The 14013-nt window shown below is 32.5% G+C and overlaps 1 protein-coding gene across 1 annotated transcript; it reads left to right on the plus strand.

The window, feature by feature from the left end:
- Positions 1-8769: 8769 nt before the first annotated feature.
- On the plus strand, positions 8770-13226 carry LOC112499957 (protein FAR1-RELATED SEQUENCE 5-like). The gene is made up of 6 exons (XM_025103219.1): positions 8770-8800; positions 10705-11530; positions 11644-11867; positions 11967-12194; positions 12299-12549; positions 12639-13226. Exons 1-6 carry the CDS (start codon positions 8770-8772, stop codon positions 13224-13226), a joined length of 2148 nt encoding a protein of 715 aa, XP_024958987.1.
- Positions 13227-14013: the final 787 nt, after the last annotated feature.

Genomic DNA, 14013 nt, shown 5'->3' on the forward strand with positions numbered 1-14013 from the left:
TGGCATATCAAGGAGAGGTGTCCATTTGATATAAGGGTGGCATATCAAGGAGAGGTGTCCATTTGATATAAGGGTGGCATATCAAGGAGAGGTGTACCATGGGATAAGGGTGGCATATCAAGGAGAGGTGTACTTTTGAGATAAGGGTAGCATTTGTATGTGTGGTTTATATAACTCTTTCTATTATATCCTTTAAGACTACCGAGGTCTGGAATCTTTATTTCTTTGTGATTTAAGGATTTAGGATCAAGGTTCTTAATTGGAAATCATAGACTGGATGTTATTGAGGAGAAAAAAACAGGTTTGGTCTGAAACTTTGTTTAAACCTCGTTTGATGAGAAAAGGTTTAAAGGTGGCACTATATGGAACCCGATTGGTTCAAAAGTATGAAATTTGAATAGCTGCGTGATTAGCATTGAAAAGTGGAAAATGATTTGGTATTATGTTCTTGTGTATTCATATATTTGTTATATATGTGAATAATTGTTTTATAAAGGTTTTGGTGATCCTTCACCCTGCAATGACATGAATAGGGTATCTCACTAGACTTTTCAGTCTAACCCTCGTTTTTGTGATTTTAAATATGTATTGCAGAAGGCGTAGAAGGTAAGGGAAAGGGAAAGATGTAATGCTTTTCTTATATGCATTATGGATGAGGAATTGCTTTTGATACATAGTTTTGTTGATTAGTACAAGATATGTATTTTGAATTTTTGGACCTTGTATTTGGTCATGGTAGATTCTTGTACTAAGGGACCCGAATGGTATATGAATATGTATTTCTTTGGTATGAAATATGTGTTACATGCAATGTGTGGGATTGGGATGTTACACCGTGTACTTCACTGAAAAAGATCCTTGAAAAAAAGTAATAGAGACACAAGTCTATGAATTCCATTGTTACTTTTTGCATTTACTGACATTTTATAAGTCAGTGAATAAGCTTTCAGTTTCAGTTTCCGTACATGTAATTTTCTTAGATATAACTTAAGGAAAATTTTCAAGCTGAGACTGGCTAACTAAAAAGGATCCCAAAATAGTAAAAAGGGACATGTACTTCATATGTAACTTTTTCTTACTATCATTTGCTAAGATAACCTTCTTTATGTTATCTTGTTATCATCAAATAGGGGGAGATTGTTGATCCTCTCTCTCAGTGATTTGATGATAATCCCTTTTCACTTATACGTTGTATTTATGTTTCTGTCTTTTCAGTTCCAGCGACCTTCACTGAGTATGTTCAGTGATCGCTGAAGAACTTGCATTGTAAATCTATCAGAGACAGGAATACTTCAAGAAGACAACACTCACACCAAAGAACCTTCAGCAAACATCGAAGACTGAACTGAAGATTAGAAACTGACGAGTACGTGATCTGAAGTGGTATTTAGTGATTACAAGTCTGTCTACATATGTGTGAAGACTGCTCACGCTTCAGTGAGTGATGAAGAGACCTTCATGTCATTCCAGCATTCGGTGATCAAAGGAAGCTTGCTTAGCACGATTGTTGTTGTCTTGTTCTTATACACACAAAGGACAAAACCCATACCCTTATGAAAGTTGGTACAGTACGAAGCCGACTAGTCGAATCTATTGTCCACCAACTTTAGGTAAAGATGTCTGCTCATGAATAGTGCTTTTTGTACTATTTACTGTAGCAAAGGACAAGCCTTCCTCTTAAGGCTTGACACGCACTCTAACCCTACCATATTGCATTAAATGTTCATTTAATGCACTGGGTATGAATGGAAGTGTTTCTTTGCCATGTAGAGTGCGCGCAACTCACTCTCTAACCCTAATTCTTATTTTATGCATTTTCTAGCTTAAGTAAAGGATCTTCTTTTCAACATTTCTTTTCTTGTATTTGCTAAGACTTAGTGTGTAACTAAAGATTGTTTAGATAGGTTTTTATCACCTTATCTTTCCGTAAACAAAATTGTAAAATCTGTATTGATCTTCTTTATCAATATATATTTTAAATTTGAAAATATTATGTTTATATTCATCCCCCCCTTCTACAAACTGTTTTACTATTCTTGTAGACCCTCAAGGGACCAACAAGTTTCCATGAAATAAGCGGTTTGCAATCTAACCCCCGGGACCTAATCAAATGAGAACTTATTAGTTTGTGGCAACCATGAGGTCCAATATGGACCAATCATTTAAGATAATTATTAATATATTTAAATAATCATAAAGGGTAATTTGGTAATAAAATTTGACAACTCATTTGGTAACTGGTCCTAAATTCTCGCTCTCTCTTTACCAATCCCAAAATGTCCGATTCGCTTCCAAACAACATGCCTTCACAGACATAAGATGACGGCGACGAGGTAGATTGCGACGAGGAAGACAACAACGGGAGGAAGACATCGACGATGAGGAAGACGACGACACTGAGGAAGACGGAAACGAGGAGGAAGACGGTGACGTTGAGGAAGATGGGGGTTGAGGAAGACGGGCAACGATGAGGAAGAAGGCGATGCTGAGGGGTAGAGGAAGCAGATCTCGTCTCACGACGACTCCTATCTACGGTAGATCTCTTCTCACGGCAACTTAAGTGCCCAACCGTCGAAACCGTTTCTCGGTGGCTACTCTCTATCTCCGCAGATCTTTTCTCACGACGACTCCCTCATCCTCTCCTGTAGATCTCCAACTTTTTATTCCCTTCTATGTGTGCTTTACTTTGTTCTGGGATGCAGGAAAGGTACTACCAAAGCACAAGTATGGTATTTTGTTTGTATTTTACATTGGGTATCACAGTGCATCTTGTATGTATTTTGGGTATCACAACGCGAATGGTCTGTATGTATCTCTTAAATTTAGATTATGGATTTGATTTTGTTTTTAAGGTTTGAGTTGGTATCATAGTTGGTATCACAGTGATACCACAATGGGAATCACATTGTTTAACTTTGTGATTACTTGGTACCGGCCGGAATAATGTTCACCGGATATCGGAGGTCGGAAAGCAAATGAAATTACTCAATTACCCTTGACATTAAATTGTGAACATGATAGAAACCTAATAGATGAATGGATTGTGATTGGTTAACATGGTTTGCAAAGTTAACAAAAAAACTTTGGTTAACATTTGATCTTGTCCCTATATGTATATATATATATAGGTGGCTTACTTTGCAAACAATCCATTTCATACAAACTAGCATCAACCAATAGTATAATTCCATTTTTTCTTTATTTTTAATGCATATAGATTAGAGGTTTTTTTAGGAAACGATCAATCAATTTGTTTTAGTAGATACTTATCAACATTAATATTTTGTATTATTTTATAAATAAAAATAATCCGTCAATTTCATAGTTTATTTATAATCTTTTTTTTCCTAAGAATTTATTTATTTCATTTTCATAATAACAAATGAAATCGGTATTTTTTTTAATTTACAAATCTTTTCAGATTTATTAATAATATTGTTATGATATTTTCCATATTTTGAGTATATTGTTTTGTTTCATTTATAAAATCCATGAATAAATTGATTTCCTTACAAATTTCATCAATGAAATCATGTTATCCAGTTTTCAAAATGTTTCAATTTATGAAACTAATTTCATTTTGGTTAGGAACCATAAAACTAATTTCATTAATGAAATCATATTATTTAGTTTTCAAAATGTTCCATTGACTAAATCATGTTTAATTTCATTAATAAACCCAATTCATTTTGGTTAGAAACCATGAAACCAATTTCATTTTGCTTAGGAACCATGAAACCAATTTCACTAATGAAATCATGTTATTCAGTTTTCAAAATGTTTCATTCATGAAACCAATTTCATTAATGAAATCATGTTATTCAGTTTTCAAAATATGTTCCATTGACTGAATTTTATCTAGTTTCATTAATAAATCAAATTTTATTTTGCTTAGGAACCATAAAACCAATTTCACTAATGAAATCATGTTATTCAATTTTCAAAATGTTTCATTCATGAAACCAATTTCACTAATGAAACCAATTTCACTAATGAAATCATGTTATTCAGTTTTCACAATATGTTCCATTGACTGAATTTTATCTAGTTTCATTAATAAATCAAATTTCATTTTACTTAGGAACCATGAAACCAATTTCACTGATGAAATCATGTTATTCAGTTTTCAAAATGTTTCATTCTTTATTGTTGATTAAAGAATATTTTATGTTTTTAATATATCTCTCATTTTATAGTTTCTAGGTAATTCTATTTTCAATGTGGAATTTATTTAATTCTAATATTTACTCATAAAATAAAGAATTTTTTTGTTGAATATATGATTTCCTAGATTTTTCTAACATTTTTGGTTAAAACCATTCTACTAATAAAATCATATATATAGATTTTAAAGCTCTGATTTTGTTTCATTAATGTTGAATCCATGATTTTGTTCTCTCTTTTATATCAATATATATATATATATATATAATTTGTATTGAGATAGTTGTAGGTTGCATAAAATAGTATTGTTTCATCTTGATATTTCAATGGGTTGAAACTTTTAATGCGATTGAACGAGATTAATGCAAGAAAAGGGGATTGAATACGGGGAAAGAATATTTTAATGGGTTGAAACTAAAAAAACTTTTTTCAGTTTTGCCCTTTCTTGGATAAAATGATAATAATTTTATTTTTTCTATTTGATCATGAAAATGGATGAATGAGATTGGTTTATAAGGTTTGTACAAAAGGGAACAATTTGTATTTGATCGCTCCTCCCTCTCTCTCTCTCTCTCTCTATATATATATATATATATATATATATAGCAAAATATTATTTTGAGAAGTGGTAAATATTTGATAAGTAAAGAGGTAAATATTTGATAAGTAACGAAGTGACTCTAGCCTTCATATGGTATCAGATTTGACTGGTCAATAATTACGACTTTGACTGGGTAAAATTGTGGCTATACGAAAAATAGAGAGGGTAGTTTCGTAACTTTTACAAATAGGCAGCAAACAGGTTCATATATGAACTATATGTTTATATTTGAACTAATGTAATTCACATATGAACTATTTTAACTGATTCACCTATGAACCTACATGATTCACATATGAACCAATTAATTTATTTAACATATGAATCCTTGTGATTCACATACGAACTAATTAACTGATTCACATATTAACTCGTATGATTCATATATAACTAATTAACTGATTTGTATATGAACTTGTGGGTTAATATATGAATCAGTTAAATAATTCACATGCGAGCTAATTAACGGGTTCACATATGAACATATAGTTCATATGTGTATATCATGAGTTCACCTATGAAACCGTTTGCCGCCTATTTGTAAAAGTTACGAAACTATCCTCTATCTTTCACATATCCATACAAGGAATTATCAGGTGCTTCACGGTCAAAGCCGCAAATGTTGACCAGATGAAGGGTTATGATCACTTCTTTACTACTCAAATATTTACCAATTCAAATGAACCTTTCCACACACATACACACACACACACACACACACACATATACATATGTGTGTGTGGAAGGGTTTATTTGAAGTGGTAAATATTTAAGGTTGTTATATAGGACAATAATCAAATAAGAAGCACAAAAATGTTGAGAACCTTGAGAACCGTCTCAACCATCTAATCACTTTAATCTAGCAACCTTAATTAAGTTTTATCTATAATTAAGGAAGGATATGATGGTAATTTTTTATTTTCTTGATTATTTTCCACTTCCTTTCTTTATAGATATCAAAATTTAGAATAACTTATTATTTTGTTTTAGCTGAATCTTATGCGACGTAATTTATATGTAATAATAAGATATTTTAATTTTCATTAATTGATATTAAGCTTTTATATTTCATCAATTTATTGTATTTGTTAATTTAATTTTCACTCATTTATTTTCTCATATATACAATATTTATTGATAGAAAAACATGTATTTTATAAAATAAAATTGACTATTTTAAATAATAAAATATCATATGAGTAAACAAAATATAGTAGATATAAAAAATTGAAATTAAGACTATCACTTGGAAACACCAAGTTTAATTTCACGCAAAATAAAATAAAATAAAATAATATAATATAGCTAAAGTGAAATTAATTTATTGTTGTTTGATAATGTGAAAACAAAACAAAGTTAATATGAAATTTGATGTGAAAGTGAAAGTGAAAGTGAAAGTGAAATAGTAATCACATTGTGAAAGAACATAATGTCGCTAATGTTAAACACTAAAGTTGACGTGAAACATGTTTTCTATATAGATATATGTTTCATATTGTGAAACAACACAATGTTGCAAATAAGAAACAATGTAGTTCTATTTCACATGGTGAAACGATGTAGTGTTATTTCCAAGGTTCAAAAAGGCGTGAGAAGTGGCATAACGGCGAGGTCAAACCTCAAGCTTTACACGCCACGGCGAGGACGCGGCGTTTTTCAATGCGTACATAAAGCGACAAATTTATATGTCATATATAGATATATGTTTTCTATATATTATCTAATCAGATAATGATATTAAAAAATGTACATTTATATTAGAATAAGAAAAATCATATAGATTATTATTATTATTATAAAAATAGGGTTTTGATTAAAATTTTGAAGTAGCACTTCGAAAGGTAATTTTACAACTTCATTTTAACCGTGGGTCCGTAACGTTTATGAATTTGTGAAACTGTAAATGATGTGATTAGTTAAATCTATAAACATGTAAAATCTAAAATTAAAAGTGTAAAAACACAAAAGATAAAAAATAAAATAAAATAATAATTTTTAAGAATAAAGTCACGTCTTACAAAAAACACTCGCCATGACGCGCTATTGCACGCCTCAAGACGCCGTGACACGCAATGACACTTCTCAAGACGCCATGGCATGAGCTACGCCTTACAGAAACGTTATGGGTGGCAAAAACATGTTTTGCGCCATGGTGCATGCCATGACACACCATTTTGAATACTGGCTGTTTCACATGGTGAAATGATATAGTGTTGTTTCACCATGTGAAAAACAAAAATTGACATGAAATGTGATGTGAAATACTAAAATGTTGTTTCACAAAATGAAATAACATACGAGTTAAATCACTTTTATTATTTCATGAAAAAATTGCAATTACTAAAAAAATGTAGAAAAAGTAATGATATTCGTGTCAAATTAAAGAAAATAAACGTTATGTTTTGATTTAGAATTTTATTATAATTAATAAAATTTTGATAGCCGCCATTATAGACAATGGATTGGATGTCAAAAATGTCTAGAATGTCCCTTTCAACTTGTCATTTATCTAGTAGTTAGTTTCAAATTTCAAAAATATCACAAAAATGCCATCGCCTTTCATAGCCGTAAATTAAATTCAATTAATGATTAAGATTGATCATCACAATCCTCAACCTATTTGTAGTCCTAACATGATTTAACCCTTACACACACACACACACACACACACACACACACATATATATATATATATATATAGAGGTGAGTTCAAATAAAAACCACTCAATTTCTAAAAACCGTGAAAACCTCATTCAACCAATCATAATTTTTTATTTTGTTCATTTTTTGTAATTATGAGAGGTTGATTAACCATTTTTATTGTGGAGGGTGTTAATCATAGATATTATCATCTTCATTAATTTAATTTTAGAGAAATACATGAAACATTTTCATTAAAATTTCATTAAGTAGTATATGAAACAATTTCATAACCACATATGAAACAACTTCATCAAAAAAAGTATTATATGAAACAATTTCATAACCACATATGAAACAACTTCATCAAAAAAAGTATTATATGAAACAATTTCACAAGATTAACAATTTCATGAAAAAAATTCACAAGATTAACAATTTCATGAAAAAATTTCATAAGATTAACGACGGATGAAAGTAGTTTTTACGATTTTTACAAATTGGAGTGGTTTTCATTTGATCGCTCCTCTCTCTCTCTCTCTCTATATATATATATATATAGAGAGAGAGAGAGAGAGGGGAAGGTTCAAATGAGAACGCTAATTATTTAGGAAAACAAGAAAAATGTCGTTAATGTACAAAATCACATGTGATTTTACATTCACATCAAAAAACTGGAAGCGGGCGACTTTTGGTCGCGGCAAATCATGCATGATTTTGTACGTGAATGTATATGATTTTGTACATTAACACTTTTTTCTTGTTTTCTTAAATAGTTAGCGTTCTTGTTTGAACCTACATATATATATATATATATATATACCTATATATAGGGTGGTTCAAATACTAACCCATTTTTTTGTATTAACTATGCTAACCAACATCAACCAATCATGTTCCATCTTTTAGTTAGGTTCAAATGTAACTCATATATTAATGATATGGGTATTTAGGTCATTTGTCATTTTTATGTAACTCCCAAATATTTTAATTGGAAGTTACAAATCTTAAAATATCACTAATTGATCTTTATTTAATAATGACATCAAGTTTCACATTTGTTCATCTTACTGATTTTTACATATATTCTTCATACAATGATTTTGATATTATAAATTTGAAAAAAGTCCCTTTTGTAAAGATTCTGTAATAGTTTGAGTAATATGGATAATCATAGAGTAAAACAGAGCAACGACAATAAGAACAGAAAAACTAAAAGTGTCTACGAATACATTCGGAATTCGAATTCTGAAAGTGAAGAAAATGATCAAACCGTTCATATTGGCATGTGCTCAATATTATTTTTTTGTTCCGTTTAAATGAACAGCTATTACCTTCGAGAATTATATATTATTCTTGCTACAATGACTGTTGTTGACATGTTGAACATTGTCGGTATATTTTGGTGTTTGATATGTTCGGAGATTCATTTATTTTTCTGTTGCACACACAAACAAATCAACACACACGTAAATTGCAGAAATCACACAACGACAAATTGTTGTTATTTCCACAGATATGCATATGCAACCAAGACAGTAGGGGTTTGATAATTATGTGGATTGTGTGAAGCAAAACTTACCTGTCCACCAAAAGGAAACGCAAACTTGAATCACTGTGCTATCTTTCTTGTTCACACACACCGAATTACATAGCCGTAGACGGTGGAATTCGTAAGTGTTTTATGTCATATAGTTGATGTTCATTATGTTCACACGGTCAAACAGGGGAAATGAAGCCAACAAATTCCCATGGACCTCCTGGGCTTTCCTTGTTTCCCTCAGGGACTTCTTGTATCAAGATGTTAGTATATAAACAACGCTTGAACTGCAGGATCTTTTTGGTATTGGATAAGATTTTCATACCTGGTATGCTACTGCAAGGGCTCGCAAACCACGTTCAACACATTTATCTATCACAATATGGACCCTACGATCAATGTCTGATTTATTATGTGCAAGATTCAAAATCTGAGAATCATAAAACACACATTAGTTCAGTCACTGATGATTTAAGGGTGTTGTATGCTTACTCCAAGATTCAAGGACATAAGTATAAACAACATAAGTTCTGATTTAACTCTGTTTTATGTCCTAAAGAACCAGACCTGTGATCATTTTATCGGAAGTGTTGCATGAACAACTACTGTTCATTACATAGACTAAAGACAACATGAACAGCTATTGTATGAACATATAGCTACTGTAGACAGTGAAACAGAACGAACATATATGTATGAACATATAAATCAGAACTTATATTGTTTATACTTGTGTCCTTGAATCTTGGAGTAAGCATGCAACACCCTTAAATCATCAGTGACTGATGTAATGTGTGTTTTATGATTCTCAGATTTTGAATCTTGCACATAATAAATCAGACATTGAGCGTAGGGTCCATATTGTGATAGATAAATGTGATAAGTTCTGATTTAACTCTGTATTATGTTCTAAAGAACCAGACCTGTTATCATTTTATCTGGAAGTGTTGCATGTGTGTCACTTTACCGAACACGCTGTGATTGCGTCATGGAGATATATCACTTGTATGAACAGCTACTGTTCATTATATAGATTAAAGACAACATGAACAATTGTTGTTCATTACATAGACTAAAGACAACATGAACAACTACTCTATGAACATATAGCTATTGTAGACAGTGAAACAAAATGAACATATATGTATGAACAGTAGCTATTCATTATGTTAACTATCTACAGTGATATATCACATGTTATTGTGATTGTGTCATGGAGATGCAAACTTACTTGTCCACCAAAATTGAAATGCAAACTTGCATCACTGTGCTATCTTACTTGTTTACACACACCAAATTACATTTTTCATACAAAGATGCATTAAGCCATTTTTCATACTAAGATGCATTAAGGAATTCGTTAGTGTTTTATGTCATATAGTTGATGTTCATTATGTTGACATGGTCAAAACAACTACTGTTCACTTAAACCGACCATGTTGTGATCAAGTAATGGAGATATATCACTAGTATGAACAGCTAGTGTTCATTATCAGTAGCCAAAAGATAACATATTCTATTTGTAGCCTAAACGATATTCATACTTATTATGTGTTGGCATACCATAATATCAACTGAATATGGACATCGTATGTTATCACACCTAGATTAACGATTTGACGTTCGGGATGGCAAACAATATACAGTCTTCACTATGTTTTCAAAAGCAGTAAATCTATATCCTTGTTGCTCTTTTTAATTCTCTAGTTTATGTAATAATAACTTTAGTTTTGAAGATTAACTACATCTTTACTAGCAGGTTTTTATGATCTCACCCCTCCACATCCCGAATTTGACTATGATATAGGCGAGAGCTCAGAAAGAAGCAAGTATTTTATCCCAATTGTTGATGACGCGCTTAAGCCAAAGACGAACGCACAATATGCATCTTTAAACGATGCTGAAAAGATGTACAGAGCTTACGTGGACAAGGCCGGATTTGATGTTCGTGTACATGCAAAAAAAACAAACAAACACGGAGACATTCAAAATAGATGGTTTGTGTGTAGTAAAGAGGGAAACCCAAACAAAAGGCAATTTAATTCTTTGGAGATTCAGCCCAGTGAGAGGAGATATCGCAATACGAACCTTAAGCGTTGTGGATGTAATGCATGTCTAAAAATCCACTTGACGAAGGATGGGGGTTGTTACGAGATATACGAGTTTGTTGATGCACATAACCATTCGTTGTTCAACGTTAACGATCGTCGTTTCTCTAGGAAGAATATACAAATGAAGTATACGAATTTCGAAACTGTACTCAACAGCTCGAGTTACAAAGTCGATGCGAGAAGGACACATCGTATTCAAACATCATTGAACGGGGGATTTGAGCATACTCGAGTTTCAGAAGTTGATTTCAAGAATTTTAAGAGGGATGTTGTTGCTTGTGTTGAGAATAAGGACGCAAAGATGTTGATCAATAAACTATCAAATAGACGTGATATTGTACCAGGTTATTTCTTCGAATACAAGTGTAATGAACAGGAGTTAATCGCAATTTTTTGGGCAGATGAAGTTGTTAGGATCAACTACAAAGAATTCGGTGATGTCATATCGTTCGACGGGACGTTTCGCACGAACAAGTAATATTACAGAATGCGATAAAGTTTTTAAAGATTATTACGCATTTCTATTTTTATGGAATCATGACGTGGGTTGGAAATAGATACAACTAATTAGCTGATTTGTGTTGCAGGCATGCCATGATTTTCGTGCCTTTTTTGGCCGTTGACAATCACAAGGCTTCCGTTGTGGTCGGATCCGCTCTAATAAGTGGCGAGACAATCAAGAACTTTACATGGGTTTTAAAGGCTTTCCTAAAATGTCATGAGAAGCAACCAGTTTTCGTCATTACAGACCAATGTTCTGCAATGAAGCAAGCTATTCCGATGGTGTTTACGGAAGCCAAACACAGACTCTGTATGTGGCACATTATGAAGAAGGTGCCTTCATAGGTAAGTAGTATGTATGTAATGCTATGCGTTTTTAAACGATGTTTATGTTTTATTGTTTCATTAGTGGTAGTCATATACACGCAGGTCAGTGTCGTACTAAATCAAGATCCTATTTTTAATAAAGTTATCAACAAGCTCGTATGGAACATACATATTGGACCAGCGGAGTTCGAGCGTCGTTGGCATGAGATGATCGACCAATACAATCTGGGGGGTGATCCTTGGTTCACAGAGATGTATGCAATTCGACACTTGTGGATTCCTGCCTTTTACAAGGACACGCCAATGTCTGGTCTAATGAAAACAACCTCAAGATCTAAGAGTTCGAATTCATATATTAATATATACTAATCGTACTGGTTTGATTTGGTTCAATTTCTTACGACGTAACTATAGAGAAACAAAGATACAGAAAATATGTTCATGAAACAGTAACGAGAACCACTAATCCAAAATTTGTTACTCCACTGCATTTAGAAAGTTATGCATCACGCATATACAGTCGGAATGTGTTTTTTGACATACAAAAGGAGATAAAGAAGGCTGTCTGGTTCTGTGCTATAGAGACTGTCGAATGCCGGGATGACTTAAAGTCATTCGTGATAAGCCACAAGACCAAGAAATCATCCGAGACCATCACATATCTGGTATCATATCCCTAATCCACACAACAATGTTTTTTATGTTTTTAAACTTTATATTTGATTGTGGTTGTTTGCAAACCTTTGTAATATAGGTGAACCGTAATTACTCAACAGACACCATCGAATGCGAGTGCCACCTATTCACGCGTAATGGTTATCTTTGTCGTCACGCGTTCAAGGTACTGATAAACGATGAAGTTGAATTCATCCCGGATAGATATGTGTTACGGCGATGGAAACGACAATTAGTCCCAGTACAGATACAATCTGCAAGGGTTCGTTACGACGTGGTTGATGCCGAAAAAGATAAGTGTATAGTTGATGTATATTCCAAGGTCGACGAGATCATAAGCATCACCCGGAATGATAAATCTATATTGGCTAGATTGGAGCGGAATCTCGACAAATTTATAGTTGATATAGAGAAGGAAGTTCCATATGAAGACCCATCTCAACAGAAGTTGGATGCAATTAGGGAGCATCTAGGTGTTTCCATACCTGATGAGGTGGATATTCTACCACCATCTGGCATTAGGAACAAGGGATGCGACACTGGTAAAAGACTGGTAAGTGTATCTGAAAAAATCCAGACTAATAGCAAAAAAGCAAAACGAAAATGTGCAATATGTGGACAACGTAGTGGTCATGACTCACGTAATTGCCCAGAATTGCTAGATTAGTTACAATTAAGTAGTTAGGATTGTTATCGTTTCGTTATATTTTGTTTACATATTGTTCATGTGACATATTCGTCGTATGTTTTTTGATACGATTATCATCTACTTGTTATAAACATTATCTTATTAGGAACTTAAAGGTTTTTGACGGTTATTATCTTATTATTATAGTTGGTTAAACAGATTAAAATTGGATTCTTCTATTTGATGTATATAGCAGTTGATGTTTTTGATAGTGCCTTCATTTTCCTGGAGAAAGTAGCCACTGTTTCGTAATGCATGCATGATGCAGGAATCTCTAGAATTGGATCAGATAACAAACAACATCCTTTTTTGGTTGTTGCAAAAGATGTGATGTAGATGTCATATGATCTAGAAATGGAATTTCCACTTGAGGAAGAATTTTGTGGCATGCATCAAGTAACTAATGGAAATGGCATACTAATAAATTATCATAACARCTATCCATTGMAACAACAAACTATCAATGCTCCATTTCGAAGCATAAAACTAAAATGTGCATTATTAAGGTTAGGCTTTACATCTTGTTCAATCATAGATATGTGATTTATTTGAAGAACTAATGCATTATGTATGCGAGCAAAGTAAATGAGTACCTGGAAGTTAGAAAGTTTTTCTTTAGTCAATTTCGTAGGCAAGCTTGAGACCAGTACAACATTGTTGAGCTCCCACAGTTCCACTGCACCTTCATCATGCAATGTCACAGACTTGACGCCAGCAAGTATAATATTTTTTGCTGCATGAATTGTAAAAAATGAAGCCATTGCAT

This window comes from Cynara cardunculus, assembly GCF_001531365.2.
Source record: "Cynara cardunculus var. scolymus isolate 2C chromosome LG 17, CcrdV1, whole genome shotgun sequence".
Lineage (NCBI taxonomy): Eukaryota > Viridiplantae > Streptophyta > Magnoliopsida > Asterales > Asteraceae > Cynara > Cynara cardunculus.

Coding starts and splice junctions, on each gene's coding strand:
- LOC112499957 (XM_025103219.1), top strand. CDS start 8,770: ATGACTGTTGTTGACATGTTGAACATTGTCG. Junction 8,801..10,704: donor TGACATGTTGAACATTGTCG/GTATATTTTGGT, acceptor CTTTACTAGCAG/GTTTTTATGATCTCACCCCT. Junction 12,195..12,298: donor CAAGGACACGCCAATGTCTG/GTCTAATGAAAA, acceptor ACGTAACTATAG/AGAAACAAAGATACAGAAAA.